The sequence below is a fragment of the Microcaecilia unicolor genome, chromosome 6 (genome assembly GCF_901765095.1).
Source record: "Microcaecilia unicolor chromosome 6, aMicUni1.1, whole genome shotgun sequence".
Taxonomy (NCBI): domain Eukaryota; kingdom Metazoa; phylum Chordata; class Amphibia; order Gymnophiona; family Siphonopidae; genus Microcaecilia; species Microcaecilia unicolor.
The window spans coordinates 297,045,140-297,071,168 of NC_044036.1; the positions used below are offsets into that span (position 1 = coordinate 297,045,140).

Consider the following 26,029-nt stretch of genomic DNA (forward strand, 5'->3'; position numbering starts at 1 on the left):
CAACAAAGGGGAAATGGGCTGGAGAGGGGTGGAAACCTGACCCTGCTGTCTTGCACCTTCAAAAAAAAAAAAAAGGAAAAAGCAAGGCACACTGTGTAGGAAGAAGGAGGAACAACAACACAAAAGGTGCAGAGGGAAGGGAGAGACGATGGGAAAGAGGAGAAGTCGGGCAATATTCAACATTTCCTGTAAACACCATAGCTGCAAAATTCCTCTGCATGTGTTAATTTACCTTCTCTGTAGGTAAGAACCACCAAGGTGAGCCCCTGTAGATGGCATCTATCGACCTACACAAAAGGTGCATTGGTGCCTTTGAGTTATCAGAAAATGCTTAGTGAGCCCCCAACTCACGACCCTGGACACTATTTAAAGCAATTAAAAGTCCATATTATAGTCATAAATAGGGTTCTGGGGGGCTGTGTTTGTGAATTACTCACACACACCCCCAGCACAACATGTAAAGAAAGTATGTAATCTCTTAACCTTACTCACACCCTCCCATCCCACAAGTTAAACAAACAGAACCTGAGTCACCAAAGCTTGTAAGCTGTGAGTCCATACTGTCTATGCAGCAGCGCTGTGGCAATTGTGGGGTTAAGCAGCGCCCACGTTTCAGCACTGATTGGAAGGAGGGAGGTGTGGAAGCGTTTGCTGTTTCTGCGGGCAGTGCAGGAGCTTCGGCTGTCTCCCACCCTTACCCTTACCTCAGTGCTTCCCAGTACCTGCCCTGCACACACACAAGCAGCATCGAAGGGAGCACAACATGGCAGATATTGAGAGCAGCTTTGACGATTCCTCTTGCTTCTCTCCTCAGAGTCCAGGCTCCCTGTTGACAACCAAAAGGCGGAGCAAGGAGACCACGATCACTGTAAGTAAGAACCAAATGCTAGCTCGGGGGCATTAGCAAGCAGGTTGCCATGGAAACACAGCCAGCAGAACAGAGATGATGCAGTGGACTAGGAATGTAAACATGAAGTTTAACACTGATTTTGCAGAAGTTATCATCAGATTTACAGTTTAGCTTTTGTTCTTGAGACACTAATCACAGTTATAATTCTGGCTCGGTCTACCCTGAACCCCTGAAGCGTAGGAGGAAAGCAGAGACCCTGCAAGGGGAGCCTGGAGAGCACAGAGAAAGGAGGCGAGATTAAGAGACCCTTGCAAGGAAAGACTAGGCAAGGGACAGTGAGAAAGGAGTATGAGCATGTATAGAAAGAAAAAATGCAGAGCCACCTGCAGGGTAAAACACTGGGGCAGGGGAATATAAAGAAAGAGAGCAGAGACACTGGCAGTTGGAGAGATTGTGGAAGGGAATGTTCAGAGAGAGGAGGAGAGCTGAGACGTCTGCAGCGAAAGAGACTGAAGCAGGAAAAAAAAAAAGAGGAGACAGTCACAGGATTAAAAAAAGAAGAAGGAAGGAACAGGATCAGGAAGATACAGAGAAAACAGGAGAGAGTAGAGCTTTGCAAGGATCAGGAACATATAGAGAAAGGAGAGCAGAGACCCCTGCAAGAAGACAGCCGGGGAGGCCAGGAGCAAGAGTCTCTAAACTAGAAAGAGAAACAGCAAAGAGACTGGGAAAGGAGTATTCACAGAGAGAGAGAGATGCCTGCATGGAGAAAAAGTGAGGCAATAATTTACAGCTGGAGAGTGCAGAGGGAGGAAGAAGGCAGAGACACTTGTACCCCCCCCCCCCAAAAAAAAAAAAAACCCCCCCCCCCCCCCCCCCCCCCCCCCCAAAAAAAAAAACCAAAAACAGTGACTGGAGTATAAACGGTCAGATCAGGAAAGAGCATGGGGAAAGGAGGCGGAGGTGGACTGCATACAGTAGGTCAGGGTTTGATTACAGTGCTGTATAAATAGGCAGTATTTGCTTTTGTTGTAGATTTGCTTTTTAATTGCTCTCTGAAGCTTGATGCAAAGAAAGTCTTCACATGCAGAGTTTTGTTAAGCAACCCGCAGGGTATTAATTTTAGCAGCTCTAGGTTATTCTTTGTGATGCACTGTACAAATCTGATGAAGTGGACTTTTTTTTTTCCTGGAAAGCTCATGCCTTCATCAATTGGTTAGTCTATAAGGTGCCAAGAGTCTGCCATTTCTGCCACTGTACAAATGTATCTGTTACATGCCCACCTCATGCATGTACCTGTCTAGATAGTGCAGAGTTCAGACAGGATTCTTTGCAGGTTGTGATACTTGCTATTGGACCAGCATAAGAATTATCTAAAGATGAAGTTGTCCTTGTGCTTTCAAAATTAGAAACACCAAAGATCTCTAAGGACATTCATATGTAAACCGCCTTGATGCACGACGAAGGTAGCATCTCAAATACATTTACTAAACAGCACTACTGTGTTAGCGCATGCTAATACGCATTAATGCATGTTACTGCAGGTCGCATTTGAAGCAATGGGATCTATTTATTAATAATATTCACTAATGGCATTAGCAGTAAGGATGGGCTGTCCTTTGTGATGAAATGTCATTCATCGATAATAGTGCACACGCTTCTTAGAGAGTGAGCACTGTGAGCAAATAGGACGCACTTCTCTTAAATAAAAAATGCCCCCTTCTTGAAGAAAAGTACATCCTTTTTATACATAGGGCCAAATTCTATAAATGGTGATGAAAATTTGGCACTCAATACTATTCTGTAAAGGGATAGGCACTCTATAGAATAGCATCGCGTGCCGAATTCGGTGCTCAGCTTTGGGTGTGAGGACTTGCAGATGAAACCTGGTGTAAATCCCGGCGTGCAAATTGTGTATGTGTGTGTGTGTGTGTGTGTATATCCATGTTATGTACATGTCTGTGGGGCATGTTTGTATGTATTGGCTCTGTGTGTCCAGAAGAGCAGTGAAAACGGAAGAGGTAGTTTGAAAGGAGAATTCCACCTCCCTCCACCCCTACACACACATAGGCATGGGAGCAGCTTTCTAAAATCAATGCTCTGCAAAAGACCTTGATCCCAGCATTGACATCCCCCCAGATGGACTCTCCCCCCCCCCAATACCATCCATCCTCCGATTATGGCCTCCCCATGAAACCTTTCAATTGACGACTCCCCTGTGGCATACAGTCCCCCTAATCAAGGCATTCTTTGTGGCCCCTACATGTGGGCAACTGCAGCCAAACCCTAGGCTTAATCTCCCAGGCTCAACAGATGTAAACGACATGCTCATCCCACTAGCCTCCCACTACTTGACTCACTCCCTATGCTTGCTGGAGTCTCTAGGGTTTAGTGGGGTGGAAGCGATGCCCAGTTGCTCCTTCCTTATGCTTGAGCCATCCACAATGGCCACCATTACCTTTAGTAGTTATATCAAGGATGGCCAAAACCTCTAGCATGCTTCTTTGCAGGTGATATCCAACATAGAAACATTGGGAAACAGAGAAAAATATAGTCAGATAAAGACCATATGGTCTATCCATTCTGCCCATCCATGCCATCTACTCTCCCCGTCAGTCCCTTAAAGATCCTGTGTACTTGTCCCAAGCTGTCTTGAATTCAGATACTATTTTTGTCTTCACCACTTCCACCAGGAGTTTGTTCCACGAATTCACCACCCTTTCTGTGAAGAAGTGTTTCCTCCGGTTACTTCTGAGTCTATCCCCTTCCACTTTCATCCTATGCCCCCTTATTCCAGCGCTTCTTTTCAGTTGAAAAAGACTTAGCCCCTCTGCATTTATGCCACATAAGTATTTAAATGTCTCTATCATATCTCCCCTCTCCCACCTTTGTAGACATATTGAGATCTTTAAGTCTGTCTTCATTCCTGAAGGAAAAGTCCATTGATTGTTATTAAATTTTGGGTTTTTGCCAGGTTCTTGGGGCCTGGATTGGCCGCTGTCGGAGAGAGTGCTGGGCTTGATGGACCTTTGGTCTTTTCCCAGCGTGGCAGTGCTTATGTACTTATGTACTTCATATATTTTATGGCAAAGACCACTGATCATTTTAGTAGCTGCCCTCTTGTTTATATCTTTTTGAAGGTGCAGTCTCCAACTTATTGCCTATATAGATTGTGATCATCCAGATAACTCTAGTTTCAAGAATGGTTTGGATAAAATAGTGACTTGGTTAGATAATTATCCTTTAAATCAAATCCTACTAAGTGTAGGGCAATACAGGTTTTCTTTCTGTTCCCGCAGTGTCACCAACTATACTGGGTCATACTTTGTCCATTGAGACATCTGTCAAAATCCTGGGCATCACTTTAGATTCTAAATTATCTTTTGAGCAACACATTGCATCAGTCATTAAAAGTTGTTTTGCTTCTTCACTTTATTAGATCGGTTAGGCCTAACGTCAGTCAATTGTCTCTGCATAAACTGGTTCATTCATTTGTTTTTAGCAAATTTGACTATTGTAATTCTTAATGTAATGGTCTTCCTAAATACACTATTTTTCGGTTACAATTGATTCAAAATACTGCTATCAGACTTATTTGACACTGTGGATCATAATAGCATGCTTACTAGCTTGTCAGAAACAGGTATCAGTGCACAGTATTTACATAGTTCAAACCCTATTTGATAGATAGACAACAATCAACTCTGTTCAGCAACATCACGAACATGTCACCTTGGGCATTAAACTGCAGGATGCCACAGGAATCCATAGTCACCTATTTTATTTAATATCTACCTCAAGTCTATCTGTACGGCTTTGGTTAATAGATACAATTCTACATTTGTGCTGATGATATGAAGCTACTTATACCCATTGAACCAGATCTAGCCAGAGTTTGACTAAATTGACTGCCTATCTAATAGCAACTCAGGAATGGGCGAAAAACAACAAACTGTGCCTGAACCCAAGCAAAACAGAGATTCTGTGGTTTTGTAACACAAGTGGACAAGCACCTGACTTTAAAAATACCTTTAAGGAAGTTTGAACTCCCCTTAAAATCACCAGTCAGGAATCTTGGGATACTGCTAGACTCGTTACTTTGGTCCCACAAGTTCTATCATGTGCGGCAACTACGAAGTCTCTCTCCATATATTGAAAAGCCAAGACTGACCACAGTGGTCCATGCTATGATAATCATCATGACTATACTATTGCAATGCCCTGTCAAACTAAAAAGAGTTTGCGCCTAGGTGTCGTTGTAGACAGTACGCTGAAATTTTCTGCCCAGTGTGCAGTGGTGGCCAAAAAAGCAAACAGGATACTAGGAATTATTAGGAAAGGGATGGTAAATAAGACCAAGAATACTGTAATGCCTCTGTATTGCTCCATGGTGCAACCTCACCTTTAGTATTGTGTTTAGTTCTGGTGGCCGTATCTCAAAAAAGATATAGCGGAATTAGAAAAGGTTCAAAGAAGAGCAGCCAAAATGATTAAGGGGATGGAACTCCTCCCATATGAGGAAAGGCTAAAGAGGTTAGAGCTCTTCACCTTGGAAAACAGACAGCTGAGGGGAGATATGATTGAGGTCTACAAAATCCTGAGTGGTACAGAATGAGTAGAAATGACTAGGGGACACTCCATGAAGTACATGGAAATACTTTTAGAACAAATAGGAGGAAATATTTTTTCACTCAACATAGTTAAGCTCTGGAACTTGTTGGCAGAGGATGTGGTAACATTGGTTAGTGTATCTGGGTTTGAAAAAGTCAGTTCCTGGAGCAAAAGTCCATAGTCTGCTATTGAGATGAACATGGGAAAGCCACTGCTTGCCCTGGGATTGGAAGCATGGAATGCTGCTACTATTTGGGTTTCTGCCGGGTACTTGTGACCTGGATTGGCCACTGTTGGAAGCAGGATATTAGACTAGATCGACCACTGGTCTGACCCAGTATGGCAATTCTTACGTTCTAAAATGCTGCAGCACAACTGATAGAAGGCTGCCAGTGGCATGATCACATCACACCCATCCTGCAAAAACGACACTGTCTACCAGTGTCTTACAGGGCTAAATTTAAATCTCTATGTGTGATTTTCAAGTTTCTCAGACAAAATGGACAAAGTACACCTTTTACACACCTTTTGAGTCCTCTAAGGTCCTCTCATAGAGCATCACTATCTGTACCCTCACCAAATAAATTACACAATGTGATACCCACCTGTGAGCTTTCTCAGGCGCTGTCCCAATCCTCTGGAACTTACTCCTACAGGAGCTACACTGACTTCAAGCCTACGCTTACTTCTGGAAGCAGATAAAAGCTCGGATGTTCTCCCAAGCCTTTAATACACGTGGTGACTGTCTATCCACTCACTTTACACCTGGACTAGCATGCTTCACACCCTGTAACTTAGACCAGTTCCTCGTGTCTTATTCAACTGTACATATAATTTGCCTTCATTTTAGTTACCCATCCATTTATCCCAGTTGACTTTGTTCAACTCATCTTGTCCCCTCTATATATCTCGACTGCACTTGCCCCCTAGGCTACATAGTAAGATGTTTCATTGTATTATAAAAATAGCATTAGCATCATATCTATGTTATTTGAATGTTCTAATGTGTGCCTATTATGTGTTTCATTGGTAGCATTTTGATATTGCATCATATCTATCGTATCTATGTTATATGAATGTCCTTCCATGCTGTCTATTACAGTATCATTTGTATTATACTGACATTTGTCATATTTCTGTTATATGATTGTTCTACAGTGCTGTTAAATGTGTGTATCTATTTCTGATACTGTTATCATGTTAGTCCTATTACTAGGTTTTAATTTGCTATTTTCAAGTTGAACTCATTGATTGTATTTATATTTATATTCAGTCATTTTACTACTGTTATGCTATTAACAAAATTGTAACTTTTATGTTAAACTGTATCTGTTGTACACAGCCTTGGGTGAATCTCTTCATAAAGGTGGTTAATAAATCCCAATAATAAATCAAATAAATACATTTAAAATGTGATCATTTGACCCCATTATTGAAAGAAGCACACCAGTTATCTTGTCTTATTGAATGAAATTGTAACTTTTATGTTAAACTGTATCTGTTGTACACAGCCTTGGGTGAATCTCTTCATAAAGGTGGTTAATAAATCCCAATAATAAATCAAATAAATACATTTAAAATGTGATCATTTGACCCCATTATTGAAAGAAGCACACCAGTTATCTTGTCTTATTGAATGAAATATAAAATCTTGGTTTTAGCCCATAATGCATTTTATTCAGTCCTACCTAAGACTATACGAACAGCCATACTGGGACAGATTGAAGGTCTATCAAGCCCAGTATAGTGGCCAGTTCAGGTCACAAGTACCTGGCAAGATCCCAGAGCAGTAAAACAGTGTCCATCCTAATAATGGCTTATGGACTTTTAGGAAATTATCCAACCCCTTTTTAAACCTGCTAAGCTAACTGCTTTTACCACATTCTCTGGCAACAAATTCCAGAGTTTAATTATTCATTGAGTGAAGAAATATTTTCTCCTGTTTGTTTTAAATGTACTACTTAGTAGCTTCCTTGCATGCCCCCTAGTGCTAGTATTTTTGGAAAGAGTAAACAAGCGATTCACTTCTACCCATTTTACTCCACTCAGTATTTTATAGACATTTATCATATCTCCCTTCAGCCGTCTTTTCTCCAAGTTGAAGAGCCCTAGCCGCTTTAGTCTTTCCTCTTAGAGAAGTCATCCCATCCCCTCATTTTCGTCACTTAGAAAAGTGGTGACCAGAATTGCGCACAGTATTTGAGAAGCGATAGAAAGGCATTATAACATTCTCAGTTTTGTTTTCCATTCCTTTCCTAATAATTCCGAACATTCTATTTCCTTTCTTAGTCGCCGCTGCACACTGAGCACAGGGTTTCAATGTATCATCAACGATGACACCCACAGAACTCAGTCTCATTTTCCTCATATACAACAGAAGCAATAAGCGATTGCAGAGACATTTGTGCCCTCTAAAAAAAACTTGTGGTTACATAAGTACCATATACCAAAGGAGTGCAATATAAAGGAGAAGTTATCAATGTGGGCTACCGTTAAGATGTATTTTACATTAACCCCTGTTAGGACCCTCTTTACTAAGCTGCACTAGCATTTTTAGGTGTCTCAAGCGTTGAGCGCATGCTAATTTTTAGGACGTGCTGAAAACACTAGCGCACCTTAGTAAACAGGGCCCTTAATTGCATAAAATGGGACCTGTACTAAAATAACACGAGTTAGTAGCAGGGGCGTAGCCAGACTTCGGCAGGAGGGGGGTCCAGAGCCTGAGGTGAGGGGGCACATTTTAACCCTCCCTTGGTGCCGGCGCCCCCCCCCCCCGCTATTTTAACCCCCCCCCCCCCCATTTTTGACTTCCCTGCTGCCACCACCACCTTTGACCCCCCCCAGCGCCAACCCTTTCGACCCCCCGCCGCCGCCAACCATCCCCCGCCGCCGTCGGGTACCTCTTCTCTGGCACGGCCGTGTTGCTGATCTGCAAGGGCAGACTTCTGTTTCTGTGAGTCTGACATCTTGCACATATGTGCAGGACGTCAGACTCACAGAAACAGAAGCCTGCCCTTGAAGATCAGCAACGCGGCCGCGCTGAAGAAGAGGACCGGCTGGCGGGGGTTGGGGACCCCCGCCAGCAAAGGTACCTGACGGCGGCGGGGGAGGGTTGGTGGCGGGAGGGGAGTTCGAAGGGGTTGGCGGCAGGGGGGCCAGGGCTAAATCTACGGGGGCCCATGCCCCCGTGGCCCCACAGAGCTATGCCCCTGATTAGTAGTAAAATAACAAGTCCGAGTAGCTCACATTGATAATTATGCCCCTTTAAGGTGTTAATAGAGGTGGGAAGTTATCAACATGAGCTACTGTTAAGATGTTTTATTTTACTGTTAACCACAGTTATTAGTAAGTAGGTCCCATTGCATAAAATGGAATCTGTGCTAAAACAGCACGAGTTAGTGGTAAAATAACACTTCTTAATGGCAGCCCACGTTGATAACTTCCCCTCTTAAACAAACAGTGTACGCTTTCTAAAGTGCCTCTACCTTAGTGTTTCCCAAACTGTAGGTCGGGGGGGGGGGGGGTCACAAAATCTGCATTTGGGATCATGACAAGGGTGGGCTCCGCATAGGTGCATCATTATTGTGCACCTCTGGAGGGGTCACACAGCTTTATTTGGCCGCAATCATGGAGTCAGGGCCACAAAAATTTGATAAATAAATAATGAGGCCCTTTTACTGAAATGCACTAGAATCTGGAATTAACGTGTGATAATGCCGGCTTTTACTGCACACTAAGCCCAGATTTAATGCAGCACTTTTGGGGGAGGGGGGGGTTTAAATATATTTTATTGCGGGTCATGTGCTTATGTTGTCATTAGCATGCAGTACCTGCATAGAGGTAACACAGGAACACTTACTGCCTCCTGTTTAGGAGGCGCTAAATGCCCCCACGTTAACATTGCGTTATCCAGTTAGCACGTGCTAATCTGCCCGTGACACACCCCCTCTGAAAAATATTTGTAAAAAAATTGATAATACATGTGGTAGTGCACAGAAGCAAGCAAAATACTGCAAAACGCTTTAACGCATTTCTAAGGTAGCCTGTCTGTGTGCGCTAACTGCGCAGTAAGATCTTAATATCCATATGACTAAAACAACACCAAGATGACTAAAACTAAAGGCATGCACTGCTTGCTTCCATTGTATGCAAACAGATCTCATGCATATTTATGGTGGAAATCTTAAAAAATTGGACTGGGTTGTAGCCCTCCCCTGGTTTAAAACAATGTTAAATATATGTGACAAAAGAAAAAAATATATAAATATTTTGCATTGTCATACTGTCTGCACAAGAAAGCTTTGCGAAAAGAGTAAATAAGCAGCAGCTCAGTGTGAACTCATACTAAAATTGATAAATGAATTGTCTGTGTATTGTACAAGTTTATATGTAAAAAAAAAAAAAGGACGTTGAAAAAAACAGGTTGCCATGGTAACAAGCATGGCACCAAGAGTAGCATTTCCTGAAATGTCTGTGCTAGGTACGTAGCTAAAAAAAGGAACAACTGAGATAACATAAAATAAAACACTGTTCAGCAGAATGATACATGATAAAACAAAGATACAATTGTACTAGGTTGTGTGTGAACACTCATTTGTACAAAGACACTATTTATCAATATTTAATATAGATTTTGAGAATCATGGATGACTGTGATGAGCTAGTAAAATACACATATCAATATCCAGAGTATTTTTCTAGCAAAGAAAGGTGCCAGTACTCAAATGCCAGGCTATCCTTCAGAAGGGGGTGATCACTGAAGGACCTATCCTACAATAGGTAGGGCCCCTGCAACCAGCCATAGAATTTATGAAAAGGCAGTACTGGTGTGCAGAGCCTGGGCTCTTTCATTAATATTTGGGGACAATGGAAAAGGTGTCAGTACTCAGTACACCCGAGTAGCCCCTGAAAAAAAGCCCTGTCAATATAACATATTTGTCAGCAAGAACCATTAGGCATATTGTGTAAAAATAACCACTAGTCCCAAAAATAGCCATCCATGCAAACATAGAGCTGATAAAATGATTTTTAATCTCCATGCATTGCTGATGGATGTGTCAAAAAACTGATAGAAATAGGAGGAAGGAAGGACAGGGGAGGGAAAGGGGGGGGTGGAAGGGTGAGGGAAAGAAGGACAGAGGACAAATGGAGAGGAGGGAGGAGTGGGGCTTGGGAAGAAGGGAGGGTTTGAGGATGGGATAGAGTGGAGTAGAGTGGTAGGGGCCAAGTGAGAAAAGAAACTGGAAACAGGGGAAATGGAGGGAACAAAGAAGTGGAGAGGAAGGAAGAGGAGGAGGGAGGAAAAGTAGAAAAAGGGAAGAGGAAAGGGAAAAGGAAGGAAGAGGAGAAGAAGGCAAAGAAAAGGGGAGGGGAAAGGAAAAGGAAGGGGAGAAAAAGAAGGAGAAGGAGTGAGCAAGAAAAAAGGGAAAAGGGAGGCAAAGAAAGGTAGAGAAGAAAGAGAGGAAAGAGAAGGAGAAGAAAGGAGAAGGTAGAGAAGGATGAAGGAAGGAGGAGAGAGGGATGGGGAGGAAAAATGGAAAAGGGAAAAGAAGGAAGGAGAAGGAAAAAGGTAGAAACAGGGAGATTAAAAATGGGAGGGGGAGGAATAAGGGGAAGGGAAGAAAGGAGGCATTGTTTAACAAGTGCACAAATGATTTCAGTTAGAATCCATGTTTGGATATATTGGCCTCTTTTTTGCACCTCTGTTTACCCTAGTTGAAAGGAGGGACAGGGAAAACATGATAGAGATGTTGAAATATATCAACAAATCTTTTTCAGAGACAGGAAAGTGGTTGAACTAAAAGACATGATTTGAGGTTGCAGGGTGGTAGACTTAAGAGTAACATCAGAAAATATTTTGTCGTGGAGAAGGTGGTGGATGCCTGGAATGCCCTCCTAGCGGAGGCGATGGCAACAAAAATAGCAACAGAATTCAAGAACGCATGGAATGAACACAGAGGATCTCTATACGGAAACAGGATGAAATCAAAACAAAACATAAGTGATTTCATGGTTGTTGCTGTGTTATGTGGAGGAGTGGCCTAGTGGTTAGGGTGGTGGACTTTGGCCCTGAGGAACCGAGTTCGATTCCCACCTCAGGCACAGGCAGCTCCTTGTGACTCTGGGCAAGTCACTTAACCCTCCATTGCCCCTTGTAAGCCACATTGAGCCTGCCATGAGTGGGAAAGCACGGGGTACAAATGTAACTAAAATAAATGATGGGCAGGTGCTTGGACAGTAGTTGGGAAGTAAGACCAGCACAAGGACCAATTGGAGTTTTGTATTTTTGCTCGGTTCATTATACTTTTTTTTAACCTATGGCTTATATTTGTATTCTTCCAGTGGAGAGTTCCTTAATTTGATTAGATATATTGTGATAGCTGTGGGGGAGGGGGACTGGGCGGGATGTGGGCTTTGATTGGGTTAGGGGAATTATGGAACTGGACAGAGGGAGGGGTGTGAATGGCAGGGGATGTATGGGATGTTGGTCTGTGTGTTGATGTGGCTTGTGTATTTTTGGGATGTTAGGGGTGGGTATGGGGTGGGGATTCCTGGGAGGGGGGCTGTTTCTTGGGGGGACTGTGGGATGGGGGGGACTCCATGTCATTGGGTAGCATTCAGTTTATGTTTGTATGATTGTGCTCCTGCTGCACTTGTACTAGGAAGGTCTAGCTGGGGTGCTGCAGTCTCCAGTTTATTTTGTAATACTGTTGTCTATAAAACTACTGAAGCGCTGGTATTTTTGGGATGGGTGACCTGCACGTAACCACCTTGAATGTGGACAGGATTCATTGTCCTGTAAAGCGCACGAAGATCTTAAATTATAGTTAGTGTTTGAAGGTGGATATTTTGTTATTGCAGGAAACACATTGCACCAATTTGGAACATAACAAATTAAAGAGGGATTGGGTTGGGGAGCTGGCATTTGTATCCTACAATGGCAGACAGTGAGGGATCTCAATTCTAATTCATAAAAGGGTGGATTTCTTGAGGCATAAGATTATATCTGACCTGGATAGTCGTTTTGTGATTTGGATGGGAGAGCTTATGGGGAAGCGCATGGTGCTGTGTTCGATCTATGCCCCAAATGTATATCCTCATAAATTTTTTCCCACCCTGTTGGCTGCTCTGGCCCCGTTACAAGACTACCAGTTGGTAGTGAGTGTGGTTTTTAATAAAATGTCTGACCCACTTGTTGACTGTAAACCTCCAAAAGCGTGCCCAAGGGGATTGGAGGGGAGGGGAGTTAATTTCCCTGTGCATGAACTGGTCCTCTTGGATATCTGGTGAGTGCTTCATCCGGATGATCGTAATTACACATTTTTTTCTCATTTCCACAAAGTACATGCTCGTCTGGATTATATCCTCCTCTCCTCTTCCCTTCTGTTGACTGCAAATGGTGGCAGACGTTGACGATGCAGTGGTGTCCAGTCATGGTATGGTGTGGGTGGACTTAAGCCTCTCTTGGGGACAGTCCTCTGAGGAGTGGCGGATGAATCCCATATTATACATGGATTCAGATTTTCAGGCATTCTTGGAATGGAACCACTTCCTCGGAGATAATGATGCTGGGGAGCCTGACCCCGTTGTGTACTGGGAAGTGGGCAAGGCAGAACTACGCGGGAAGATCATAGAGTATACTGTGCATACTATAAAAGCACGAGAGCAGGAACGTCTTGTGCTCTTGCAACAGCGTCATTCCATACCAGCTTCTCTAACCAGCTTCCTTGGGGGTTGATTCATGCTGCTCCTCGGGGCTGAGTTTTTGGGTCCGCCATGACTTCTTCTTGATGGGAACTCTGGGTCATGGCAGGACTGTCCTTCCGGGTACCATGTGGGAGATCCATGCATGACGTCAGACACCATCCCTTCATCAGCGGGATCCTGCTGTCTCATTCAGAGCTGCAGCAACGGCTCTGGACACCTTGGTTTCCTGTGAGTTGCTCATTTGATTCTGTTTTCCTCTGACCCATGCCTGGTATCTGACTCCTCCTGTCTGATGCCTGATCTGACCTACACTCCACTCCCGCTGACCTCCATACCCTTCTGACCCTGCCCGACTGTTTTGAAGTCCAACCAGCTGCCCAAACCCGGGGGCTCAACTGTTGGGGAACGGCAGTTGGTTAGGGTCTACGTCGGCTCTGTCTCCAATCCTTGGGGATGGCCCGAGAGCTCACCTCTCTCCAGGGCATGACACTTAGGAAACAAATAAATCTGATCTTAAATCAACAAGCAGTGCGTGATATTCAGCTGTATAACCTTCACCATTGGGGAAATTAAGCGGGTAGGCTCTTGGCCACATTGGTCAGGAGTAAGGCTGCCAAGCAAGTCATTACCAGGATAAAGACTGCTTCTGGTGTAAAGTCCACTTGGGAGTCTGAGATTCAGGATGTGTTTGTGGATTTTTACCAGTCTTTATACGACAAGACTTCTTGTGATGTGGCTGGGAGAGAGGAGTTTTTTTTTAGAGCATTTCAGCTTCCATCCTTGTTTCTGGATCAAATGCAGAGCTTCAGTGCACTAGTTTCTGGGACTGAGATTCAAGAAGCACTCAAGCATTTTAAGTTAGCTAAGGCTCCTGGCCTGGATGGTCTGGGGCCTGAATATTATAAGATTCTGGGGATTAACATCATTGATCCTTTCCAAGCACTATGTTGGCTCTGGGCAGCCCACAGGTACCTTGATGCTTGCTAGCATTGTGGTACTACCCAAGCCTGGCAGAGATATGGAGCTTTTGGGCTCTTATCGCCCCATCTCCTTTTGGCTACTTAGTCATGATTGAAACAGGTCTAGCCAAAAATGTTTTAATTTTGGCCCTAGACATTTTTTTTTTTTTTCCATTATTGCAGAAAAAGTCTATTTGTCCCACCCAAAACACGCCCCCAACACCCCCTTGAAATTTGGAGCAAAACCTCTAAAATTGGGGTGTTGAAAATTGCAACTTGGATGTTTGTGAGAGAAAAACATCCTGCGATCGTATGATGTTTTTTTTTTTTTTTTACATTTTTTTTATTTTGAAAATGATCCCCAATATGTATATTTAGTAAAACATATCGGGTCAATATTCAAAGTGATTTAACTGACCAGAAATGGCTCCTGACTGGTTAAATCACTTGTTCAGTGCTAATTGCTCATTTTCAGCAGTACCTAACCGGTTAATGCCACTGAAAATGTCCAGTTAATGCTAACTGAAAACCAGCTATTTTGGGGCATTTGGGGTAGAGCCAGCACTTGGCCAGTTAAGGTAACTGCATAAATAGGACCGTATAAAAGTCAGTCCTATCTTTATGTAGTACACAAATAGAGAGAGTAATACAGCATACACAGAAAGTATACAGACAAAAAAAGCAATTCTGGGCCTTCAAGACTGGGACAATTGAAATTCTTTATTAATGACCTGACACGGGCTGTGTTTCGGCGTAAAACAATGCCTGCCTCAGGGGTCTGGCGGGATTGTGGGTTTTGACAACGAGGTCTTTCTGGATCAAGATACTCACAGAAGACCAGGCTGTGTACCTGCTGCTGACATCAGGCAGAAAGAAGGATTTATCACAGAGAGGTTGTGCTGCCCACTTTAACTCTGACTTCAGCATGTACCCCTGGCTGGTGGGGCTCGTTCAAGGGCAAAGCCACACACTTGGCGCTTGGAGCATTCTGGGACCCGTAGTTCGTCTGCCGGCAGAACACAGCCCGTGGTGCGTCAGTCTCTTCGTTGCAAGGAAAGACAGAAAGGGATGAAGGCCCAGTATTGCTTTTTTTGTCTGTCTATCTTTATGTAGTGCCACATAACTGGTTAAGTGCAGAATATTACGCTTAACTGCCTATGCTTTAGTCAGTTCTGCAAACCCAGAAATTCAATGCTGAAGCCTGGACATGGTCCAACATAGAATTTCTGGACATAATGGTAACTGCAGTCAGCGAAACACCGAGCGCTGCTGGCCGAGTATTGGGTCCTATATGAGGACAACTACCAAACAAACAGAACCCAACATCACAAATCTGTGGGAGATGTCTTTAAATAGTTTCCAAATCTTGGGAAGGATTGCCAACAAAAGTGGTATGGCAGAAAGTCGACTCTACATGAAAGTAGGTGAAGTCATGTGTGCCGCAGGGATCTTCATTGACAGCTGTAGTTTTCCATGTTTATATGCAGCCAATAGCTAACTCATTAACAATGCATAGATACAAATGTTTTTTTTCACAGATGGTATACAAATTATTATTTCTCTCTCAAACAAACCCTCAGCCCTAAAGCTCTCCGGATTTCTTGTTTTCAAATAGTAACCAACTGGATTCAGCTGTTCATTTAGTACTGAATCTAAAGAAAACAGAAGTCCTCTGGTTGAATTTGGGAGGTCATCAACCCCCAACAAATTCAATAGTAATACTGTGGTTACAGATTCCTGTTCTATCAGTGGTTCACAGTTTGGAAGTAAAAATTAATAATTAGATGTAATGCAAAGAACAAATAGTTGGTTCTCAGTATCTCTTTCTGTAAATGTAGGCAACTGTGCAAACTGAGAGGGGTTTTGGATCCCCAGAACTTTCGATTGGTGCTGCAGTCTTGTCTTGAAATTCTTCAATTATAGTAACATTCTGTTCCTGGGTCTACCTAAAAATCTTGAGGGCTCTTTAGATTATACAAATTGTGAAAGCTCAGTTTATATCTGTATGTTCCTTATGTGGACATGATAGACCATATTGAGAGCAGTTTCGCTGTCTGCTTGTAACACAAATTGGGCTGTTTGATTTTTTTTATCTTTTATCAGAGGAAAAGGCCAGAATGGACGTCCAAATCCCAATTTGCAAAGGCAGAAGAGGGACATCCAACACTGCAGTGTGTTCAAACAGCAAGAGGGCGTGATCTGGACATACTTTCGGTGGAACTAGGGAGGGCTTGAAATGTGGACATCCAACAGCGATTACCAACGAGGAAGAAACGTCCATGTTTAAAAAGAAGGATGTTTTTATGTAGACCTGTGTCAGGGATATCCAGGTTACAGAAAGGTGCTCTAAATGAGCAGTTGTCCACTGGAGGAATTAAGGCATGACACCTCCTTAATCCCCCAGTGGTTACTGTCCCCCTCCCTGTCTCCTGAAAGTGAAACCAGAAGGGGATACCAGGCTGTATGACAGCTTCAGGTATTATTGGCATTCTGAACAGAGCAGGAAGCAGATTTGAGGAGTAGCCTAGTGGTTAGATGGACTGCAGATCAAGGAACCCAGGTACAGTAGCTATTTTTCTGTTCCCTGGAAGGCTCACAATTACAAAAAAAAAAAAGAGTTCAAGTGGGATTTTAACCTGGGTCCCTTGGTTTATAATAAAGTCTACTGCATTAACCACTAGGCTTCCCCTCTGTTCTACACAGATGTCTGTGTGGCCATTTTCTAAGAATGCTGCTATACAGACATCCATGTCCTTTCTTTCCCTTCCCCCTCCACCAGTTCAAAATTTGGACATTTCAATTTGTAAAATGGCTATAAGAACATAAGTGTTGCCATACTGGGACAGACCGAAGGTCCATCAAGCCCAGCATCCTGTTTCCAATGGTGGCCAATCTAGGTTACAAGTACCTGGCAAGTTCTCAAAACAGTACAATATATTTTATGCTGCTTATCCTAGAAATAAGCAGTGGATTTTCCCCAAGTCCATCTTAATAATGGCTTATGGACTTTCTTTTAGGAAGCTATCCAAACCTTTTTTTAAATCCCGCTAAGCTAACTGCTTTTACAACATTCTCTGGCAAAGAATTCCAGAGTTTAATCATAGGGAAGTCGTCCCATCCCCTTGATCATTTTTGTTGCCCTTCTCTGTACCTCTTCTAATTCCACTGTATCTTTTTTGAGATGCGGTGACCAGAATTGCACACAGTATTCGAAGTGTGGTCGTACCATGGAGCGCTACAAAGGCATTATAATGTCCTCATCTTTGTTTTCCATTCCTTTCCTAATAATACCTAACATTCTATTTGCTTTCTTAGCCGCCGCCGCACACTCAGCAGAGGGTTTCAATGTATCATCATCGATGACATCTAGATCCCTTTCCTGGTTGGTGACTCCTAATGTGGAACCTTGCATCATGTAACTATTGTTCAGGTTCCTTTTTCCCACATGCATCACTTTGCACTTGCTCACATTAAACATCATCTTCCATTTGCATGCCCAGTCTTGTAAGATCCTGATGTAATTTTTCACAATCCTCTTGTGATTTGACAACTTTGAATAACTTTGTGTTGTCAGCAAATTTAAATACCTCACTAGTTACTCCAATCTCTAGATCATTTATAAATATGTTAAAAAGCAGTGGTCCCAGCACAGACTCCTGGGAACCCCACTATCTACCCTTCTCCATTGAGAATACTGACCATTTAACCCTACTCTCTATTTTCTGTCTTTTAACCAGTTTTCCATCTACAATAGAACACTACCTCCTATCCCATGACTCTCCAGTTTCCTCTGGAATCTTTCAGAAGGTACTTTGTCAAATGCCTTTTGAAAATCAAGATACACAATATTAACCGGCTCACCTTTAACCACATGTTTATTCACCCCTTCAAAGAAATGTAGTAGAATGGTGAAAGACAACAGGGCAGTCTATCTGCAAGATCCAAGATGGAGACACAAAAAGCAGAACAGATGAAGAAATCTATATGAAGATGAATTTATTCAACCAACAATGCCCGACACAGGCCGTGTTTCGCCCATACATGTGCTGCCTCAGGGGCAAATTATGTTGAGAACTGGATACCTCTTCACATATTTGCTGTAATTCATATGACTGCAATCATATGACGAGGGAATCCACACAATGGATCGGTGAATCCTCCAGCATCATTGCTAAAACAGCATTGGTTGGTGAAGACCGAAGCAAAGAATTAATTTAATCTCTCCGCTATGGCCTTGTCATCCGTGAGTGCCCCCTTTACCCCTCGGTCATTTATCAGTCCAATTGATTCTTTTGCCGGCTTCTTGCTTCTAATATACCTAAAAAAGATTTTACTATCAGGCTCATTTTTGATGGACGTCCAAAAAGTGACATAAATCGGCATTTGGACATCCATTTCACAGAAACGTCCAAATTGGTATAATCAAAACCTCATTTTGGACGTCTTTCGCCAAAGTCCGTCAGAAGGATGTCCAAATCTCAAGGGGGAGTATCAGGGGTGTGTTCAAGGCGAGGATTGGGCGTTCCTAAGACTTGGACGTCTTTGAGCCATAATGGAACAAAGCAAAAACGTCTAGCACTAAAACTTAGACATTTTGAGCTAGACCTGTTTTTATTACAAATAAGGCACAAAAAGGTGCCCCAGATGACCACTGGAGGGAATCAGGGATGACCTCCCCAGTGGTCACTAACCCCCTCCCACCCCCAAAAAGTGTGTTGAAGAACATTACTTGCCAGCCTCTATGCCAGCCTCAGATGTCATACTCAGGTCCATGACAGCAGCGTGCAGGTCCCTGGAGTAGTTTAGTGGACTTCAGACAGGTGGACCCAGGCCCATACCCCCACTACCTATTACACTTGTACAGGAAACTGTGAGCCCTCCAAAACCCACCAGAAACCCAATGTACCCACATATAGCTGCCCCCTTCACCCATAAGGGCTATGGTAGTGGTGTACAGTTGAGGGTAGTGGGTTTTGGGGGGGATTTGGGAGGCTCAGCACACAAGGTAAGGGAGCTGTGTACCTGGGAGCATTTCATGAAGTCCACTGCAGTGCCCCCTAGGGTGCCTGATTGCTGTCCTGGCAAGTCAGGGGGACCAGTCTACTAAAAATGCTGGCTCCTCCTACGTCCCAATGGCTGGACTTTGGACATTTAGACTTGAACGTTTTTTTTTCGAAAATGGCAGAAAATCAAAGCCATCCAAATCGCAAAACATCCAAATCATAGGACATCCATGGTATTTTCGAACACAAAAGATGGACGTCCATCTTTTTTAAAAATGACCTTCTCCCCACTTCGGAATTTGAACGTCTTTGTAAAACGTCCAGATTCTGACTTAGACGTTTCTTTCGAAAATGCCCCTCCATGTGTTTTTGCCTCAAATGCAATCTCATTTTTCAAAGTCCCTCTTTGCCTTATCAGTGCTTTGCATTTGACTTGCCATTCCTTATGCTGTTTCTTATTATTTTCAGTCGGATCCTTCTTCTGTTTTCTGAAGGATTTTCTTTTAACTCTAATAGCTTCCTTCACCACATTTAAATATGTGTGTGTCCCAGATAGTATACTCCATTATCTGGGACACACACATATTTATATGTGTATTTCTCTCTCTCTCTCTCTCTCTCTCTCTCTCTCTCTCTCTCTCTCTCTCTATATATATATATATATATGTATGTATATTTTACCTTTTGCTGTATACTTTCTGTACATATGAAAGTTTGTATTTGTTAATACAGAGCTTTTTATTGACTCCTGATGCAGGTCAGGTGGCCGAAACACAGTTCCATGTCGAATTGTGCCTTGTTTTGATTATAGCACCATTTACTGAGTGGATTCGTTGTCATCTTCACTGTGTTTGATTGCTGCTAGCTGTGTGTACCAGTGTGGCCACACAGGGTGCAAGGGAAATTGGGTGTGAAAATTGTGTCCTTCCATTGGCTTCCCTTGCCAACATGTCAAAAGTGGGCAGAGTGGGGGTATGCTGTTAGTTTTTGGGGGCATGTAGCATAAGGTGAGTTCCAGGCTTGCTATGCTCCTAGCTTGATATACACAATGTAATATTATGTTAACAACATAACAATAGTAAAATGACCAAATGTAAGCATAAAATGCAATCAATGAAGTAAACTTGAAAACAAGTAAATTTAATGCAATGACTTGATATAGCATCAGAAAGCACTATATAGCATTAAAATAACAAATATGATAAATCTCAGCAGAATGAAAATGGGCCCTAAAGTGACTGGTTTAGGAACTGGTTGAGTGGAAGGCGATGAGTGTAGTGGTAAATGGAGCTCATTCTGAGGAAAAGGATGTTACCAGTGATATGCCACAAGGTTCGGGTCATGGACCAGTTCTTTTTAACATTTTTGTAAGCAATATTGCTAAAGGGCTGTCTGGTAAGATTTGCCTCTTTGCAGATGATACCAAATCTGTAATAGGGTAGACACTCCTGATGGTGTGGATAACATGAAGAAGGACTTAGGGAAGCTAGAGGAATGGTCTGGAATTTGCAGCTAAAATTTAATGCTAAAAAATGCAGGGTTATAAATTTTGGGGTGCAAAAACCCGAAGGAACAGTACAGTTTAAGGGGTGAAGAACTTTTGTGCGTGAAAGAGGAGCAGGACCTGGGTGTGATCCTATGTGATGATTTTAGGATGCCCAATCAGATAGAAAAGTTGATGGCGAACGCTAGAAGTATGCTTGGGTCATTGGGAGAGGAATGGCCAGTAAGAAAAAGGAGGTGATGATGCCCCTGTAGAACACTCTGAGACCTTATTTAGAATTACTGTGTACAATTCTGGAGAACGCACCTTCAAAAAGATATAAACATGACTCCTGGCTGCACAATTGTTGCAATGACCACACTAGGAACAGTGGAACGGAAAGTCTGTTAAAAACAGAAATATTTTTCAGGTTACTATTCAAAAAGATATAAACAGGATGGAGTCTGTCCAGAGGGCCGTAGTGGTCTTTGTCATAAAGCGTGTGGGGACAGACTTAAAGATCTCAATATGTATACTTGGGAAGAAAAGTGGGAGAAGGGAGATATAATAGAGACATTTAAATACTTATGTGGCATGCACAGGAGGCGAGTCTCTTTCAGTTGAAAGGAAGCTCTGGAATGAGGGGGCATAGGTTGAAGGTGAAAGGGGACAGACTCAGAAGTAACCTGAAGAAATACTTGCCAGCTGATTTTCGAAAGAGATCGCCGCCCATCTTCCGACACAAATCGGTAGATGGGCGGCGATCTCCTGAATCCGGCCAAATCAGCATAATCAAAAGCCGATTTTGGGTGGCTTCAACTGCGTTCCGTTGTGGGGCTGGCAAAAGTTCAAGGGGGCGTGTCGGCATGGTAGTGAAGGCGGGACGGGGGCGTGGTTAAGAGATGGGCGTCCTCACCCGATAATGGAAAAAAGAAAGCCGGCCTTCACGAGAATTTAGTCCGCTTTATTTGGACCCTTTTTTTCAGGTCCAAGTCCCAAAAAACTGCCTGAACTGACCAGATGATCACCGGAGGGAATAAGGGATCACCTCCCCTGACTCCCCCAGTGGTCACTAACCCCCTCCCACACACACACACACAAAAAAATTTAAACATTTTTTGCCAGCCTGTATGCCAGCCTCAAATGTCATACCCAGCTCCCTGACAGCAGTATGCAGGTCCCTGGAGCAGTTTGTAGTGGGTGCAGTGCACTTCAGGCAGGTGGACCCAGGCCCATCCCCCCCACCTGTTACACGTGGTAGTAAATGTGAGCCCACCAAAACCCACTGTACCCACGTGTAGATGCCCCCCTTCAGCCCTTAGGGCTATAATAATGCTGTAGAGTTGTGGCCAGTGGGTTTTGGGTGGGATTTGGGGGGCTCAGCACACAAGGGAAGGGTGCTATGCACCTGGAAGCTAATTGTTTTCTTTTTAAAACTTTTTACAAGTGCCCCTTAGGGTGCCCGGTTGGTGTCATGGCACGTCAGGGGGGCCAGTGCACTACAAATGCTGGCTTCTCCCACAACCAAATGCCTTGCATTTCGCCAAAAATACGCTTGGCTCCGCCCCTTCGTGGAGCCGGCCCCGAAGATGGTCGCCCATCAATTTGGCCAGCGCAGTTCGATTATGCCCCTCTTGGTGAATTTGTGGAAGGGCTTCCCGGTGGAAGTGGTCGAGACAAAAGTGGTATCTGAATTCAAGAGAGCTTGGGACAAGTAACATAGGATCTCTAAGGGTGTGATAGGGAAAGTAGATGGCATGGATGGGCAGACTAGATAGGCCATACGGTACTTATCTTCTTGAACCACTCAGATTAGCTATAACAAGAGATGTATTATAGCACTCCATCTAGTTACAGTTTCCCTACAAAAACTAATGTTAAAAGCCAAGCTTTCATTTGTTTCCACCTAGTTGTACATATGGGTCATTATCCAGCCCATGATGGTCAACATTCTTTTTTAAACGCTGCCCACCATTGGCAGAATTAACCCCAGATATTCAGTGCTGGGCCATGCCCAGCCACTTACATTGATTGTCCGAGGCTAATTCCTCAGATGCTAGATGCTGAAGCTTATGTGGGTCCTGGCTGAATATTGGCTGTGACTCGCATAAGATGATTTGCCCCCTCTGATGCCCAGTCCCTCTCTCACCCTCTCCAAAGTAAAGCAGGACCCCCCTGCTGTATCCCCCTCCATCCCCACCCCCAGACAGCAAGCCCCCCCCATTCTCCCCATGGTTGCAGACTTACCTGCTCCTCTTCCCTTGTGGTCCAGTGAGGAAATGCGCAGGAGCAATGCTGACTCACTCCTGCCCACTGCGACTGCCTCCCTGAAATGGTTGTCGCGACCTTTAGGGAGGGGCAGGAGTAGAACACCTCTGCTTTGGGGTTTTGAAAGAAGTAGTAATAAATAGAAATAAAACAAAACAAAGAAAAGAAAATAAGATGATTCCTTTTGTATTGGACTAGCTTAATACATTTTTTTTGATGAGCTTTCGAAGGTAACCCTTCTTCCTCAGCCCCCCCATAAGTTAAGCCCTGGAAACACATGACATAAATACTGCAGGGGTGTAGCCAGACAACAGATTTTGGGTGGGCAAGGGAAAGAAGTCAGTGGGCACCAAGTGTTGTCCCCCCCCCCCCCCCCCCCCACCAAAAAATATCTCAGATGGTGGGAAAACACTTCTTTCCACCTTGGCAGGCTGCAGCAGGCATGCTGTAAAAAACCAAGCATGTGCAGGTGCCGGTATAGTGGAGAGTGTTGTTTTCGTTACCATCAGGGGGAAGACTTCAGTTGGCGGAGTTTGGGATCCCTAGCAGCTACCGCTGAATGTGTGCTACTGAGCCCTAAGTGGGTGGGCCCTGGCCCACCCGTGGCTACGCCAATGAAATATTGTCCAAAGGAGGTTTACAAACATGCAAGTTAATGAATTGCAAGCAGTAATTAAAACTTCTTCTGTAGTAATGTAGGATATAGGGGGGTAGTAATATTCCAAATCCATTTTTAAGATGGTGCCTGAGGTAGAGATATGGGTGCTAATATTAGACAGAAAGATACTGGCACTGAGAATCCAAAGTTTTGTAGCAGTTCACTCTGCTATCTTCCTTCTCTTTCAGTTCCTCATTCCTTCCTTTCATTCCTATACTCTTTTTTCTTGTACTGACACATTCCCTCCTCTCTAACTTTTTCCCCTCACTAAAATGTTTCCTATGTCACTTACCCCTCTTTTCCTCTTCACTTTAATTCTCCCCTCCCTGCAGTCTCTACCTGTCCTTCTTTTTCTGCTCTCTTCAGCCCAACCACTTCATTCACGCATTAGGAAGTGACATTGCTTTTCATTCTTTTCCAGATAAACTGTGTGACATTCCCACATCCAGACACAATGCCAGAACAACAGCTTCTGAAGCCCAATGAGTGGAGTTACTGTGATTACTTCTGGGTAAGTTATATAGCAGGTGGGGTTTGTGTGATTTGTTTCTGTCAAGTTAGTATATTTGGTTCATGGTAGGTTATATTGTGTGAAGTTGAACCATCACAGCATTATCTTCTATTAGTCATATGGAAGGCTGGGTTCCTGTTGGACTAATACCGTTCCATCATAAAGAATCTTATTGATATTATAGATCAAGTTTTATTGGAAAATAAAATCAGTCATAAATAATTTAATTTTGGAAAGACACAGTGTTCCTCAGTGTTTCAGAGAGTTCAGAACAAGAAGTTGCTGGGAGATAAGGGCGGCCAAAAAAGTCACTCATGAGTATGTCAGCCTGTAGCATTTTTTTAATTCAGTTTCAATCATTTATAGAAAAGTGAAAATGGACATAGCCGCAGGGCCCAGACTTCTAAAGTAGCTGAGAGAGGTTCTAGGCTAAAGAGGATAGGGCTCTTCAGCTTGGAAAAGAGACGGATGAGGGGAGTTATGATTGAGGTCTACTAAATCCCGAGTGGTGTAGAATCAGTAGAAATGAATCAATTTTTTACTTGTTCCAAAAGGAACTCAATGAAGTTACATGGAAATACTTTTAAAACAAATAGGAGCTAATATTTTTTCACTCAATGAATAGTTAAGCTCAGGAACTCTTTGCTGGAGGATGTAGTAACAGCAGTTAGGGTATCTGGGTTTAAAAAAATGTTTGGACAAGTTCCTGGAGGAAAAATCCATAGAGGGGCATTTTCGATAGAACGTCTAAATCAGAATTTGGACGTTTTACAAAAACGTCCAAATTCTGAACAGGTAAGAAGGTTATTTTCGAAAAGATAGGCGTCTATCTTTTGTGTTCAAAAATGCTATGGATGTCTTGTGATTTGGACATCCTTTTTGTGGCCCATTTTCGAACAAAAGACGTCTAAATGCAAGACATCCAAAATAGAGGAGGAGTGGCTTAATGGTTAGTCCAATAGAGATAGCACCTTATTTCCATTTTCTACATTTATTAACACAGCTACCACACTACTTTATTTTGAACTAATGTCTTGTCTGAAAAGAAGGTGAGCCCTTAGGTCCCGCAAGGCCCCGAAGGACCTCAGAGGACAGCTGTGCAACCCCAAGTCTTCACCCACGACGACCGCTGTTCACCAGGGGTTGAGCCCCCAGCTGCAGGCGGCCAACGGGACTTCCGGAACCGCGGGGTTGACGAACTGACCCAGAACCGGACCCGGGAGCGGGCAGGACAGGAAGAAATCAGAGAAGTCCAACAATGGGCCACAGGTCAGGACAGGCGGCTAACAGAGTCGTCCAGAAAACCGGCAACAGGTCAGGGCAGGCGGCTAACAGAGTAGTCCAGGAAACCAGCAACAGGTCAGGGCAGGCGGCTAACAGAGTTGTCCAGAAACAGTCCAGAGGTCAAACCAGGGAGCAAGGGAACGCACTGAAACAGAACACACAAAGACTGGCCTTGGGAAACAGAACCTGAAGCAACGTCCTGTTTCAGCCCCGCTCCTTAAATACTGTCAGCATTCAACCGCCCAGCCCCAGCTGACATGGCCGGCCAATCGGAACCCGGCTACTGAAGAAATCCCTCTGGTTGGTTCCGTTCGGCCTCTCAGGCGGGGTTACAGCACCAGCATCCCAATCCGGTTCCTCTGAGGCGGAGCTTCAGGTTCCCGCGCCCGAATGTAGAGAATCGCGTCTCAGCACCATCCTCCCCGCTGGCGCAAGTACAGACCCCATAGCCGGCGACCGAGAGCCCAGAAGCCGCGATCGCCGGCCTACGGGCTCGGCCCCGGACAGGGCAGCCAGGCGAGCCCCGGCTCTCGGCCGCGGCCTCAAGAAGGGCGACCATCGCCGCAATGGGCATCTGCTCGGCCCCGACTGCACCCGGAACCGGCACCCATCCGGGAAACCATCAGGTAAGCCCTCCATGGCTGCGGGTCCTTCTTCCCGGCCCTTGCTTCCCGCAGAGGAGCTGCCCGAGGGAG

At 43.9% G+C, this 26,029-nt stretch overlaps 1 protein-coding gene across 1 annotated transcript in view; it reads left to right on the forward strand.

Moving 5' to 3' along the window:
• Positions 1–687: 687 nt before the first annotated feature.
• Positions 688–26,029, forward strand: part of LOC115472548 (growth arrest-specific protein 7-like) — a 32,602-nt gene continuing 7,260 nt past the window's right edge. The window contains exons 1-2 of the mRNA XM_030206844.1: positions 688–868; positions 23,961–24,050. Of these exons, the coding sequence (XP_030062704.1) occupies positions 764–868; positions 23,961–24,050 (195 nt within the window). The 5' untranslated portion in view covers positions 688–763. The remainder of the gene's footprint in view (positions 869–23,960; positions 24,051–26,029) is intronic.